The sequence below is a fragment of the Lontra canadensis genome, unplaced genomic scaffold (assembly GCF_010015895.1).
Source record: "Lontra canadensis isolate GAN:19392208 unplaced genomic scaffold, GSC_riverotter_1.0 scaffold73, whole genome shotgun sequence".
NCBI classification, from domain to species: domain Eukaryota; kingdom Metazoa; phylum Chordata; class Mammalia; order Carnivora; family Mustelidae; genus Lontra; species Lontra canadensis.
In genome coordinates this window covers 10112624-10128198 of record NW_022631067.1, presented here as the reverse complement: position 1 = coordinate 10128198, position 15575 = coordinate 10112624, and the positions used below count along the sequence as shown (strand labels likewise).

The window sequence follows — 15575 nt, the reverse complement described above, 5'->3', positions numbered from 1 at the left end:
TCTCTCCAATCTTGCGCTATTCATAAAAATGTTGTCATATGCACACAGGTAAATTACACAGGCAACCAGAACCTCACTGCAGACTGAAACATAAGGGAAGCCTTATTGTCTTATCATAAGTAGGTATGATAAAGAAAAAAGAAAATCAGCTTAAAATCCCCGCCTTTAGCACATCTATTAGAATTCAGGAACTAGACTGTCTGAAACCCCACACCACAGTGGGGTTTAAATTCAGTAATGCTCCATCTGACTCAGAAAAACATAAATTACAATGCAAAGACCGAACTTTTTATTATAACAAAAGTGAAAATTTGCAATGTTGCACAAGCCGTAGGAACCAGTTTTTCTACCTGCACGGATTTTCTTATACTACTTATTACTTTATGCTCCAATGACATAATAGTAAAAGAAAAACCCTGTTCAAATATCTTGCTACATCTGTTAGGTAAAATTTAATAGCAGCTCTCCTGATCCATATAGCTCCATTACAATCACGTTGTAATAACGTATGCGTCATGTATAATCTCAGTGAAATGTAACATACTTTGATTACCACAAATCAGGAAAGACTTAAAAAAACATGTTTAGAATACATCATCTTACTAAGTGCAATGACAGACGTTAACTAGACTTATTGCGATGAGCATTTCACAATACACACAAATCCCCTCGAATTAGGTTGTATACCTGAAATTAATGTAATGCTATGTATCAATTACATCTCAGTAAAAAAATTTAAGAAGAGTTCAAGGAAAGAAAGTTTGGTTTTAAAAAAGCCAAAAAAAATCATTTTGCTTAAATGAAGTTTTATTTTGCCTCTTGGAAATTTTCACTTTTTATGTTTTATACAAATGCTTACATCCACAGTTCTTATCTCCTCATTGCTCTCTGAGTACACTTAATTTCCACATATTTACTTGATCTCTATTTCTCTAAATGGTTCTTCACTTAACCTACGAGAGTTTTTAAATATCAGGAATAAGAGAAACCAACAACTAGGTGACCTAAATAAAATCACAGATAAATATTTATGATAATATCTAATATTTCATTACATATTTGATTAATAGTTAATGTTTTGATGATAATATATTCAACATTAATCATTGGTATTCAATTTATGAACATCTATAAATACATTACACATGTTAACAAGTATCTTTACTAAATCAAATGTTAATAATTTGTTATTTTATTAATACTGAGCATATTAATCCCCAGTACTCTGGTTTTTGAAGACCTCGGGTAATTCTTGCCAAATGTTTGTCATAAAAAATTGCTGCTATATCAGGAGGCTGACCCAAACTCAGCTTTAGGGGTATCTGCTTCCTCTCATCTGCAGGGTCTTTCTGGGGCCCCTTTCCCCTCCCCTTTCCTCTCCCCCCCCCCCACTTTCCCCTCCTCCTCCCACCCCTCCTGCCTCTGGAGCACATTCCACTGAGCTGTTAGCCAGTCTAAGCCTAAGGTCTGTGAGAGGCTGCAAGGCGCTCAGGGCCTCTGAGCCTTGCCCAGTGCGTCTTGCTAGTCGTGGCCAGAATGAGGAGCTGCAGAGAACACACTTGCCCTTCTCCAAAGCTGCTGAATTGCTAGGCTACATGATGAAACAAGAATTTGAAAAGGAGAACTTGTCAAACGGGAAGGAGCACCCAGGGTAAGATGCTAACACTTGGCGTTATTAAGCTGCCTTAGATTTCCACACAATTGGTCCTGCTTCAGAGAACTGGAATCTCTGGGTCTAGACGGGAAAGAACGGAATAAGAATGAAGAGGCTGTTTGTCCTTTCTTCAAATTCCCCTTGTCCTACAGCTAACGATGTGCATGGGAGAGCAGGTGGCCTCTTGGAGGGCATCCCAGGGGTTTAATTTGCAAGCTTTCCTCTAGAAAACTCCACGATCTCCCCAGTCTCTGCACTATCAGGCTCAACTGTCTTCCAGAGGAATGTGACCTAGATGCTTACATTCTAGGGAAGAACCCAGTGTCCGTTCATCTGTCCTGAGCCCTGGGGAGGCAGAGCTGGGAGAACAGGGACCTGGAAGAGGCCACGGGACAAAAACACTTGCTTTCAGCCTACAGTCCATAAAAAAACACCCCCGGCTGAGTCCTCAGCCACTCAGAGGTCACAGAGCTCCAAAGTCAAGAGCACACAAAGTGTTCCAGGTAAGCAGTCATCACCCATGCAGAAGATAACACTATGCTCGTCTCGGTCACAGCGGTCACTGTCCCTCTGTGAGCGGTGCCCTGACGGCAGGTAGAGATTCTCTTCCAGCTGGTCCTTGGGCCCTGATCACCAGCCCCCTTCTACCCAGTGATCTTGTCCTGCTCTCAATTGCTCTTCCTCCTGCCCAAATCAATCAGGCGCGCCTTTACCAACACCTGAGACCGTGCCCTCGTGTCTTCTTGGCTGGTTGTTCTTGCTGGTGGTGTCAGCCCCTTGGGCTAGGTCTCCTAATTCCGGGATAGGACCATTTCTCCCCCTGGCCCATTCTAGCAGAAAGAAGGATGTCCCAGTTGCACTTCAGGCATTTCAAAGATCCTGGGTCTCCATTCCCAGGACTTTCAGCCGGCTGTCAGCGATGCCAACCGTGGCTGATGAATCTGTGTTATTAGTCTGGGAGTCTCTCCATGAAAGGATCTGATGACACCTTATGTTAGCAAGACTAGCCCAGTGGCGGAGCCAGGACGCTAACCCAGACTGGCTACTGAACCACTAAGTGCCCCGAGCACGCTGCTCCTTTACTCCTTTGAGGCTGTTTCCAGCGCCCCCTGCAAGGTGCAGAGACTGAGGCTTTGCACGGACTTAACCACTACTCAGAGGATTCAAAGCCAAGCATGGCTGACTGCAGACCCTTCCTCTTTCCATTTCTACCATACTGACACAGCACGCTCCATAGGACTCTGGACCTGAACGGGAACGAGGGGATTTTAGTAGGTCATGTCAAAAAGGCCACAGTTTCAGTCAGGACATGAGCTTTCTTGAGCTGGCTTATCCAACAGGGTCTGGGGTTCGGGTTGCCACAAGCATCCAGCAAAAGATCTTCCATGAAGGCACTTCTATTACCCCCAGATAACTCAAGGCTAGCTCCCATCTACCCCAGGAAGTTTTATGGAGGGAAAGGGAAGACACTGGAGAGAGTTATGGTTCTAAAGACTGAAGCCGCCCCAGACCGCAAGGATGATAAATAGGAAAGAGAGGCCCCTCCCCTTGAGGCGCGTGGTCCCACCACAGGGGCCACTGCCTGGGAAGGAGGGTGTGCCGAAGCAGGTGTAGTGGGGTCTCGATTTCAGCTCTTAATTTCCCCTTGACCTGGCAATTTCTGATGATGCATAACCTGTCTGTGTACCCTGGGAAGCAACGACGAGTGTCGGAAACACAACGGGCTCAGTGGTTGTCAATATAGGGGATTAGAGCGAGGGATCCTCTACATTGTAAATGTGCAGAGTCAGAGGGAATGCGTGGATTTTGGAGTTAGACCAGGGTTTGACTCCTGGCTCCCCTGACTTGCAGGCAGCGTGGCTTTAGGCAAGTCGCCTAAGCTTCCTGAGCCTTAATTTCTCCCTCTCTAACACAGAGCTAATACTCCTTGTCTTTCAGGGTTTGCTGTGAGGCCCCAGTGAGCCAGCAGTTATGAAGGAACACAGCGTTGAGCTTGCCGTCAGTTTCCAGGAAATGGGACAACGGAGCTGCGTACGTTGTTGGGGACACAAAATACGGCTATTTAGGAAATCAGGTCATAGTTGATATTGATGTGATACCCCAGATCACTTCTGGTATGGGTTCTTGGGAGAAAGTACTTACCTAAGACTCCGTTTTGTCATGCATAACATGGGGGTAATAACAGAATTCTCCTGCATAGCTGTGTTGCACAGACTGACGGAGACAACACGCCCAAGACCTTAGTATCATGTCTTCGCAAATACTCATCATTCACTCTTTTCCCATCTCCCTTTCCCTCCTCCTCTCCATCTTCATGTCGGAGAGGCATTTTCATGGCATAATGGATATAAGTTGAAGGCAGAAAACACTTTATGAAACATTTCAGGTAGATGATTTTAACTATTAAAGTCGCTTAGGCAGGGAACCAGGACTATGCTCTATGTGAATATTCTTGTCACGGTTGTGGTCAGAGATCTAGAGGTATTACTGAAGTTCCCCCCACCTGACTAGTGTCATAAATATGTTCTCAGGGCAAACAAGAGCTCCTTGAGGAAATAATCTATGTGTCCGGTATCTTAGAAAAATGCCAGGCACACAGAAAATGCTAGAGTGAGTCCTTTCTTTTCAGGAAGAAAATCCAGCTAATGTCATTTAAAAATCTATATCTTAATAAATAAATACGTTCTGATTTTATTTATATTTAAGTAGTCTATAAATTATATTTCTAGTCAATGAAAATGATTCTCTTAGAGAGAAACTAACCCTTCCATGTCATTAATTATATTTAATTTTTTGTAGTAAGTAGCATTCAACTAGCAGTTATTCCTTAGACTTTATTTTTTTTAATAAATATTTTCTTTACTTGAGAGAAAGAGAGAGAGAGAGGGAAAGCACAGAGGGAGAGCGAGAGCGAGAAGCAGGCTCCCCTCTGAGCAGGGAGCCCAACGTGGGGCTCGATCCCAGAACCCTGAGATCATGAGCTGAGCCGAAGGCAGATGTTTAACCGACTGAGCCACCCAGGTGCCCCACGACTATTCCTTAGACTTTAAAAAACTATTAATACCAGTGTGCGGCAAGGGAAATTTTGTCATAGATCCAAATATCAGAATGCAAATACCATACTAGACCGATCACTCAAAAAGGCCATAAAGATATTTCCTAACCCAGGAGGTACTGATAGCCAAGGACGGAATTTTCTCAGGTCATGTAAAATGCTTGATTATTTTTGACATTCCGCCGTGCATTGGGCCTAGCAGGAATGGCCACTCATTTGTGCTCCATTTCAGGGCTCTGAGGGGCGGGGGCTCAGCAGAGGCAGCGAGGCTGTGAAAGGTGCCCTGCCATTTGTTTCAATTTCTCCTGATGAAGTAAAAAGGTCACTGCCTTCCGAGGGAAGCTTTCTTGAGTGGAGCTGACTGGTACAGGCGAAGTCAAAACGAGAGGGAATTTAATAGGGACCCCGGATTCTACAGTTTGGGTGGTGGAACATCCCTCTTCCTTACAGTCCTCTCCAGATCAGTCCCGGAAAAAACAACACGGATGCCCGTTTGCACCACGTGAGCCCCCCACGGACAAGCCCGTGACGGCATCCTCGAGTTCTGTCAGAAAGCCCCACTTCTGTTTCTGTCAGAGAGTTCCCAGATCTGTGGAGAAGTTCACTTCCCTGTCTCCGAGCATGGATTCATTTTAGGAAGATTCTACATGGAAGAACACAGATGATCACATTAGAGATGATTATGTGCAGAAGTCATTGGTGACTCCAGTGACTCAAACACCTCTGAGTCTCGGCCCCTTTCTCTCTGACTTTTCCCTTTGTAAGCTCGAATTTCCCCTTCATAGGAAAGGCACAGAGCATAGACTTTTCTGGAATAATGTGGATCCTGTTTCAAATGGAAATGCGGCTCCCCTGAGCACTGAGACTCCAGGCAGCCCCGCAGCTTAATTATCAGGCCTGAGAACTCAGGCCTCCCCATCACCAGGACTGCGCTATTCATTCCAGGAAATTCCTTTCCAAGAATTTAAGGCTGTGAACCAATAAGTAATTTAGCTTCAGGAAATTTCTGGAAATCCATTCATCTGAATTACAGACTCACGGACCAGCCCCTGCCTCTAGATAATTTATCACTCAACTGGTCAAACCAATCACCTAAAAATAATTGATACTCAGGCCAAGAGCCTGCCCAGCTCGGTCCATCAATCCTAACCACTTTTTTTTTTTTTAAATGCTGTTTCTAAAAATCTTCCAATTTACTTTCAAAGGTAATGCATGGAGACGGTTAGCAATTCAGGAGACGAGTAGAAGTTTTCTGGAGAGAAGATGACAGCAGAAAGGAAGGAAAGGGGAAAACGGAGCAAACTCCGTTGGAACAAGTGACAGCTGAACTGTGGAATCAGAGCAGGTGGAAAGCACTGGGGGCACAGGGAGGCCAAGGGATGGCCCCGCTACTGGGCCCCCGCCCCTGGGATGTCCCCCCAGAACAGTAATGGTTACCTGACTGCAACAACTATGTGCTGCCTGTGTATCCCGGAGAGTCCTAAACTCTTTTTTTTTTTTTTTAATTGAGGTATAATTGACAAATAACACTGTACTAGCTTCAGTTATACAACATAATGATTCGATGTTTGTATATAATGGGAAATGATCTAAACTCTCACCTGAAGAATTTTGCCCGATCTCAATCACTAAAAACACTTCAACCCAAACCCAAAACCTTACACATACCTACTCCTGACCTATCCCTTGTGAGACATTACTGAGAGACCTCAGGTGGTGGTCTCCCTTACTATAATAAGTATTAAATTTCACTGTTAGTCAACAGATTGTTCAGGAAGCCAGCTGGGGCAGTCTACACTGCAAAGGCAGGTAAGTAAGTTGCTGAAGGTTAGAGAGGAGCAGAGCCAGATGCTGGTCCAGGCCTTCTGACACCACGTCCAGTAGCTTACGTGAGAACGAGGGGGTCCCTGACCATCACCTCCTCCAATCTTTGAATTCTCAGAAAACTGGGGACTTAAATAATTTACCTATTTACACAGCCAGGTCTCTAGATACCCTAGATCAGGGATTTGTTTTATATTATTTTATTATTTCCTCCAAATATTTGTTATTTTTAAAAAGTTATTTCTAAGACACAGATATTTCGTAATATCCTCCTCACATCCCGCTGGATTTAAAGTTTATGGGACTTCCTTCCACCTGCACCCACATCAGGATACACGCCCACCTGGGACATATTTGCTCAAAAGGTTCAGCCGAGGTTATCTTTCTCTAAGGAGACCTTCCTAGAATGCCCTCCTGCCTCCCTGGGGAGGACTCCTCTGCTGAAACTAAGGACAGTAAGGCTATGAAAAGACAAGACTCTGGAAAATCACGAGAGACAGAGCACTGAAACAAGTCTCTGCTTGACTTCCTTTCTTCCATATCAAAGCAGATCCAGTCTTCATCCACGAAGGCACGGAAACTGCACCTCCTTGTCTCCTTCTTTCAGAGTCTCCCTTTCAAAACATAGATGGTCATGGGAGAGGCCATTTCCCCCCCAGCTTCACGGAAGGATAACTGGCAAATAACGTGTAGATATAAGGTATACAACACGATTTGAAGTGTGTATATCCTTTTTTAAAGATTAATTTTGTTTAGTTTTTAGAGAGAGAGTGAGAGTGTGCACACAAGATGGAGGGGTGGGGGGGGAGCATCTCAAGCAGACTCCCTGCCGAGCACAGAGCCTGATGCGGGTCTCGATCTCATGACCCTGAGATCATGACCCAAGCCGAAACCAAGAGTTGAACGCTTAACTGACAGAGCCACCCAGCTGCCCCTGATGTGTGCATATATTGTGAAAAGATCACCACAGTGATGATAATGAACACATTCATCATTTTGCATAATTATGAATTTTTCTGTGTGTGTGGTGAGAACATTTATAATCCACTCTCTTCTCAAGTTTCCAGTATGCGATACAGTACTTGCTAACTAGAGTCACGAGACTACACATTAGGTCCCCAAATTATTCAGCTTAAAACTGAAAATATGTACCCTTTGATCACCATCTAGCCATCTGCCCCACACCCCAGGGTCTGGCAATCCCCAATCTACTCTGTTTCTATGAGTTTGACTTTTTTAGATTCCGCATGTAATGGACATCATACAGCATCTTTCTAATTCTGACTTACCCAGGGACACTGTAGTTGAAGGAGCAAAGAGAGTTCTGAGCCTAGGGAGGAGAGACTCCCCAGGGAGTGAGAATACCCCGAAAGAATGGTAGAAACTTCTCCTTCTTCCCCATTTTGTGTAGGGCTATTTGCCCTGAGATGACTGTAAATGTTCTCCTTTTCTTTCTTTTAAATTCTCTTATCCCTTCTTCTTTCCTTTTCTTTTAGTTCTTGTTGCTCCTTGGAAAACAGCAGAGAAGAATGTCCACGGACCCATAGACGTGGGCCTGATCTATTCCTGACCTTCTTATTTATGGGTTACATTATAATGCGGGTATGATATTATTACTGTATTATTAATATATATAATATGGCTACTGCTATATTATGAGTGAAGAAAGATAAGACGCCCAAAGAAACTATCAGTTTGACATCTTGTCCTTAATTCTTGCAGACACTAACGTAGCACCAACAGTGAAGCCATTTTCATAGGAGAAAAGAGCTAAATGGCTTTTCTAAAGATTAAATTTGTATTATTAAAAAAAAAATCTTAATTTTTTTTTTCTTATTGTAGCTCTTATTTCCTGAGATTGCCTGGGTAACAGTTCCAACATCCCAGGGAGATGCCTCTCATTTGGTGGTGTTCTGGGCTATCATAAAATGTTGACGGCTCTGGGTGCCCCTGAAACTACACAATTATTGGGCAAGTCTGAGGGCATCCCTGTTCCCTGATGGTCTTAAAAATTTGGCTCAGGCATGCCCACAAATTTTCTCTCTTTCTCTCTTTTTTAAAATTTTCTGTTTTTAAAACCACTGCCGTACATTTAAAAATCAACAGCTGAATTTCACCCTCACAATGTTAGTTAGCAGTAAAGGATGTGATTTCTGGCACTATCGTATCTGCGTTTCAATATGACTCCGAGGAAACACTGGAGAGTCTTATCCATCTAATGCATTCACTTTTATGACTTCGGGCACCAGGAAGTCAGCTTTCAGGGTCAAGCCGATGAGCCAAATCTGTGAGAAAAAGTCTGACTTTGTTTTTCAAATCATATAACACGTTAACACAGGCCCTTGAGACACGCGTGTTGTTCCTAAGGCCTATCCCTGAGGTAGATAAATTCTTGGAGAGAGGTTTTCCAAAAACTTGTCACCTGGATAGACAATAAGACAATAAGGGTTGCCCTTCTGGAGAAAGTTGTGTGGGAACAGTCCCTGTGTTTGTCAGCCCTGATCAGTACGCACCACAGTTTCACTTTCCTTATGTGTGGAGGACGAGAGCCTCACCTTTCTTTTGTAAACTAGAAGGGGACTAAGAAAAAGATGGCAGGAAAGGAAAACTGGAAGACCAAACTTCAGAAAGAGTTCATTGGGAATCGAGGTTCTAGAAGTGGCTTCTTCTAACTATCCCTGTCTGTCTGCACTGTGAAAGTCTCTGCGAACCCCCAGGCACATTCAGGAAAGCAGTTATCCTGGGGAGGTGAGCAATGTCATTTTGGTTCCGAATGTGGCAGGCAGACTCTGAACATGGGCCAGAGTATTACACTCCCCTCATGCGTCGTTATGGATTTGAAGCTGAATTCTCTTCCCTGTGAGTGCGGCTGTGGGGCTGGACCGGCACACGGGCTGTCTTATGTGAACAGGGCGGGGGTCTTCAAGACGCTAAGGATTGATGCTGCCAGGAATCTGTCTACTATAGTAGTTGCAGCTTGATAAAGACCCTGGAGTACCACGCAGTGTTCAAGGCCGGCCCCATGCCGTTATCTGATGGCAACTGGGTTGAGCCAGTTGGAAGCAAACTGAAATGGGGACACAGGGTGTTACACATTTGCTGAGAAGTTTTCCTTTCTCTATTTCAACCAGACCTCTTCCTTTCATCTTATCATATTTTGTGGTGACCATATACAAGCCCCGGAAATGGTTATTCTCTTCTCATAGAAGATACTCCAATGCATACTTGTGTCTATGCATGAAATGTCAGCCAATAAAAGAATAAATACACAAAATACTGTCTTGACTAGTCAGAATCATTTTTGGCATACGCATTTCGGGTACTGTCGTAAACTCAAAATAGTTTCTCAACCCATATGTATTAGCCTTATTCCCTCATTACAGTTTTCCAGGTTATAGAGTTACACTGGCAAAAACTTGGATGCCTATTCCTGGAAGAGACATAGAGTAGAAAAGAAGAGTCTATCCCCTTCCCCTCGGCACAAGTTGGAGGGAGCGTCCCAGTATAAATTCATCCATTCACCTTGACAGCCATTCTCCTTCCAGCCCCCCCCATATTTAGTTGTATGATTAAACATTTCCATGTAATAAGTCTGCCAATAAAATTACATTCCAAATGCTCATGCATTTTTACAAAGATCACATTACTTCATATTATGACACAGTCTTCTAAAATACTCTTAAGTGGCTAGGTTGATGTTTCTTTTGGATACTTTATCCAGACAGGTTTAAGAAAGTAGCATTAAAATTACATGTTTTTATAAGCATGTTAAAATGGATGTGCTTTCGATTCTTACAGATTTTAAATACATTTATTTTTAATAGATTAATAAGTCATTGTTACTTCTAAAAAGCTCACAGTCTTATCATTTTCCCCTTAGTTTGTGATTTGTCCTTCAGATTTCAGAGAAGACATAAAACATGCAAGATAAATATAAGTAATTTTCATCTTTTTCGTAAATGTTTATACTTACAATTTATGTGTAAGTGCATGAAAAAAAGAGAAATGCACAACTGAGCTAATAAAATGTTACTATTCTAGGAAAGATATTAATGTTGTGTTTGACATTATTTATAAGTAAACAGTTACCTAAATCTACTTTCTAGTGGAAAGTGTATGTCGAATCTCAGAAAATTAGCTCATTAAAAAGAAAGAGTTCTTCTTTGTTTAACGTAATCCCACTTGTGTTTAAATATGTATCAATGTTTAATGGTGTTACCTTAAGATTTTAGTGACTGCAGTCTCCTTTTCTAGAAGATTCCTTGCCCTGATGCTGAAAACGGACTTGCGAAGCTGAAAAATTACAAGTGTGACTTTAGTTTTGGCATGTAAAAGGATAATATGCTGACAAATCATTACATACATAAAACAGATAACACTATTAAAACATTGAACATAAATTTTTTTCCACTAAAGCACCATTATATGATTAATTCTATCACTTATTTTTTTTAAAGATTTATTCATTTAGAGAGAGAGCACAAGCAAGAGGGGCAGGAGAGGGAGAGAGGCTCTCAAGCAGACTCCATGCTGGGTGTGGAGCCCAATGCAGGACTCAGTCTCAGGACCCCAAGATCACACCAGAGCCAAAACCAAGAGTCGGATGCTCAAATGACTGCACCACCCAGCCACTCAGATTCCATCATTTAATTGTATCTTCTGTTTTTACTTTTATGTAGGCAGAAATGCAAACAAGCTTGTGGGGCCACACATCACAGCTATAACGTCTTAATCTGAATAGGCTTTTCAGTGTCCAGAGAATTTAACATTAAGACAAATATCGGACTCTTTCTTGCCACCATCCAATAAAATGTTCTCTAAGCCACTTTACACCTGCTCAGGTTCTTGGCCTGGGACCCGATACTAATCTGAATGATGAGTTCAAAGAGTTGTTTTGCCTACAGGCATGGAGACCAAGGAGATGAGCTTTCAAGGTTGTTTCCTAGTTGGTGATGATGAAATTATTCCAGGGAAAAGCACTAAGAAAAACAAAGTCCTGGATGCCGCCTACAAACCAGAAGATTCTCCAAACCCAGCCCTGTCCTTCTTGATGGTTGCGGGATCAGAGGGGTGACAGATGTACTGAGAACCAAAGTGGACAAGAACAGGACAGAGAGAGAACAGGAAAACATGCCATCCTAAGAAAATTCATAATAACAAACGACTAGAAAGTGTAACTTCAGTGGTCAGACCAAAGGTAATCCTCGGACAACAACCCGGTCATCTTGATAACTAGATTAGGTTAGATTTTCTAAGCACTTAGTATGTTATTAGTAGCTATTAGAGATATGGGTTAGCCAGGAATCAGAATTCTAGCTTACCAGAATGAAAAGCCTAGTTACAAAGGCAGGACTATGATGCATGAGGCTACCAGTAAAAAGTAGACAGTAAAGTGCTAGATGATATGTCCAGTAGAAAAGATGAGAAGGCTACAGGACTATACGCATGTCTGAAATAGTCAGCAAAGACGTATTGAAGGAATAGAAATTGCACTGACTTGAAAAATGATTAAGTCTTCCCTAGCAAAGGGGGGGTATGGGCCAAGAACAGTAGTTGGAAATGCATGCATGGGGCAAAGTAATCTGGGGCAGACTATTTGCATAAGTGTTGAGCTACGGGGAGGAAACAGTGTAAGGCATACTGTGTTTCTAACAGATTTGAGGGAGGAAAAAATAAGCAGGAGATAGAACCATCTGCATTCAGTAAAAACATACCATCCACTTTCTTTTGAACAAGTTAGTGACTTGAGGTGCAAAGTCACAGAGCTCCAATCTACAAACAAATAAGCCTATAAAGAAGTTGGCAGTACCGCCAACCCCTGTGTCCACCTGGCCACAGCTAGAGAGGAAGCGGTGGGTGCAAACTGGTCTTCTCAGTCACACCGGACAACCTACGAGCACCAGAACCAACACTATAATTTTCATATTTCACAGCAGATCTGCATTAAGGGAAGGATCATTGGACCCATTGGCCATTACCCTCATATGAGGAAAGATGGTGCCCTCATATTTTCTCAATAATGAAAAACTGGGTTGGTTTCATTATTCACCAGAACTCTTGGAAGAATAAATTCATATGCAGACAAGGAGCTAAGAGTGAATGGCATTTTCCAGAAATTACATTTTCAGGGTAGTGCAAGAAAGGCTGTTTACCATGATGCATTGTGAAACTTTCTTCCGTCTCCTCCTCTCCCCTGAGGAGGTGACTTTGGGCATTGATTTAACCTCCTAGAGCTCACAGCCCATCTCCCAAGGGATGTTATTTAAAGTCATTTTCAGAGACCAAAGACTCAGCAGAAGGATCCCATCATGGCTGCATTTTTGCCTTTTGATACCTAAGCACACACATAATCACAGGAAAAGCCCAGGTCACAGGGGCCCCAAGAGAGCAGGTTCTAGGAGAGGACTGGACTCCACTGCTCTTATTTCATCTCTGAAGGACACTGACAAGCCTTAGTCATCTTTCCCTTGGTGTGAGGTGTGAGGTGCGAGGTGTGAGGTGATGGTCTGAATTCAGTCACTTATCTCCTGTCCAGTAACTGAAGAGCGGACACTAAAGGCGGTGTGTACTTCATGTTAGAAAAACCTCTGCAGAAACTGCAAATAAATGAATAATATTTATTATATTGATCCAAAATTATTATTTCTGGGCTGCCTACGACTGCCTACGAAGGGCTGCTGGCTCTCTTTTGTTCAAAACTTGAACTGGCTCAAATAAATTACACTATTAACCTGTACGAGGAAGTCCTTGAGAACTGTTTCTGTAACAGCAGAAGTGGCCAAAGAATAAATACTGTAATAGAAAAACTTCAGATACAGCCTCAAGATTGACTGACTGATTTTTTTAAAGTAAGTGCCATACCCAACATGGGACTTGAACTCAGGACCCCCAGGTCAAGCTCCAGTTTTAAGATGTCTATCTGTATCTATGCACATTTGATAGCCTGGACATGTATTTAGACAGTTATATATTTTATCTGTTCTTTTTTTTTTTCTAGTAAATAAAGAAGGCCTATAGCGATTATCTACTATCCCTTCAGTGTTTTTTCTGCGGTAAAGCTTTGCACATTTCTGCAAAGGACAAGGTCTGCGAGTCCCAAGTCCTTAGAGCTACATTGCTCTGCAGTGCCCTCTTCTGGCTCCAAGGGATACTGACAGTCACCTGAACTGATCAAAACAAGGAATACAGAAATCAATTTTGGGATAAGTAATTTTAGATCTGAACTTTTCAATTACAGCTATGGAAGGTGTCAGTAATGGTTTCTTCTGGATATAAACATGTCAGATACGTGGGACTTAAAAGGAGGGGTATGGATGACGTCCCAGGGAGTTTGCACTGGAAAAAAAAAAAAAAAAAAAAAAGCCTTTTTGGTGGTTTTCTTTAGTTTCTAAACCTAATACATCCAATTCCAGAAGACAGCCATTCTCTGGCTGGATTAATGATCAAAAAATAAATGTAAATGTTCAAGCAATACAGAGAAGATTTTTTTTTGTCTTGAAATTTTAATTTAAAAAATGTTTCTAGAACGGTGCACTTTAACGTGAAATTCAGGAGGTTCAAATTTGCAGCTCTTTGTGGTTGAATAACTTGGAGCTAAAGGACCCAGCAATGGTAGATCTCGCTGATGTTCTGGCAATTTCTTTGACATCTTTTAATCCATAGGTACTCCCTTTCCCCCTCATTGTTGAAGGACCTGGGCCATGTGACCTGAAGTTTCCGGGAGTCTGGATTTTCCCCAGTGCACACTCCTGGCATAGTTCACATATTCCTCTGTCTTCTGGACTTCCTGCTGATTGACAGCTGGGCCCAGAGTCTCATCAGGCTCACAGCTGATTGCCCTGGCAAGTCCACAAGTGGTGGCATAGCCTTTCATCACAAGGCAAGTGATGTCCTGTTGTTCCACTTTTTGTGATGTTAAAAGTACTGATGTTTGTTGTCTAGATCATGGATTCATTCAGTGAATAAAATTGCCATTTCTTTCTCATTCATTAGTTGAAATACTTGCATAATAAAAGACTTCCTTTCCTGTACTATTTGGTTACTCTGCAGTACAATTCACGTGGAAAAGGTAGGGTACATGTTGACTCTTTACCTTTACTTACTCATTTTTATTTAATTAATCGATTTTCTATTGTCCTGTGAAAGGCACCCAATTAGTAATTTTAAAATGTCATTATGAACTCAAGGATTTACATAGATTTGGTTTCATTTCATTACAGTCATTACCTTCATGTTAGATCACAGTATCCCAATTGCTCATTGGGAATTTTTTCAAGATGGCCTATGGGTTTTTTTTTGCCCCGACTCTAGTAGTCTTTGCCCAGGTTTCCTTGTTGTTAGGTATGGCAAGATATCCCAAGCTTGTCTTCTATATGCTTTGTATTCCATATGAACAATTTTCTCCCCAAAGCCCTGGCTTATTTATTGAGAAACTGGGTTTCGAGAACATAATTTAGATGTTAGGGATATTGCTACTGAGTTGGTCACTGTTTTGAGGCCTGTGCCTGAGTTTATTCTGATATTTTCAACTTAAATCAGGACACAGGGTATTTCCCACATCTCTTCTATATGACATCTGTGTCTCTTCTGTATCTACATCCTCTCCCAACCCCACATTAAGGCTCTTGATTTTCAAGTACACAGAAGATGACACACATTAGACTATCTGATAATAACTTATTTTTATTTCTCATTTCATGGAGAGTAGTCTTATAATTACACTACCTATTCTAACATAATATAGTTAATGGATATTTAAAAAGTATTTCAATATAGTCTTCCCATTTTCCTCTTATTTCTACACTTGCACTATACTCATACTGGCAGAGCAAATAGCTATTACATATTTTTCTCTTCATTTTAATCCTCATGTAGTCATAGTTAGTCATCCACTGTTTAAGAACGTTTACCACCTGCTCTTATGTCAAGGTCGTAGAGTCATTTTTGGAACTCACTGTGGTTGTCCGAAGCATGCGTTCTCATAGTTTCCTCGAGAAAGGCTCATAGGAACAACATTACTTACATTTACGTTGTTTACATTCC

At 42.0% G+C, this 15575-nt stretch overlaps 1 protein-coding gene across 4 annotated transcripts in view; it reads right to left on the bottom strand.

Annotated features, from left to right (window-relative positions):
• The window catches only part of NALCN (sodium leak channel, non-selective), a 303765-nt gene that overhangs the window by 52806 nt on the left and 235384 nt on the right, over positions 1 to 15575 (bottom strand). For all 4 annotated transcript variants that reach the window (XM_032881092.1, XM_032881089.1, XM_032881090.1 and 1 more), the window contains one exon: positions 10753 to 10826. In XM_032881092.1, the coding sequence (XP_032736983.1) occupies positions 10753 to 10826 (74 nt within the window). The remainder of the gene's footprint in view (positions 1 to 10752; positions 10827 to 15575) is intronic.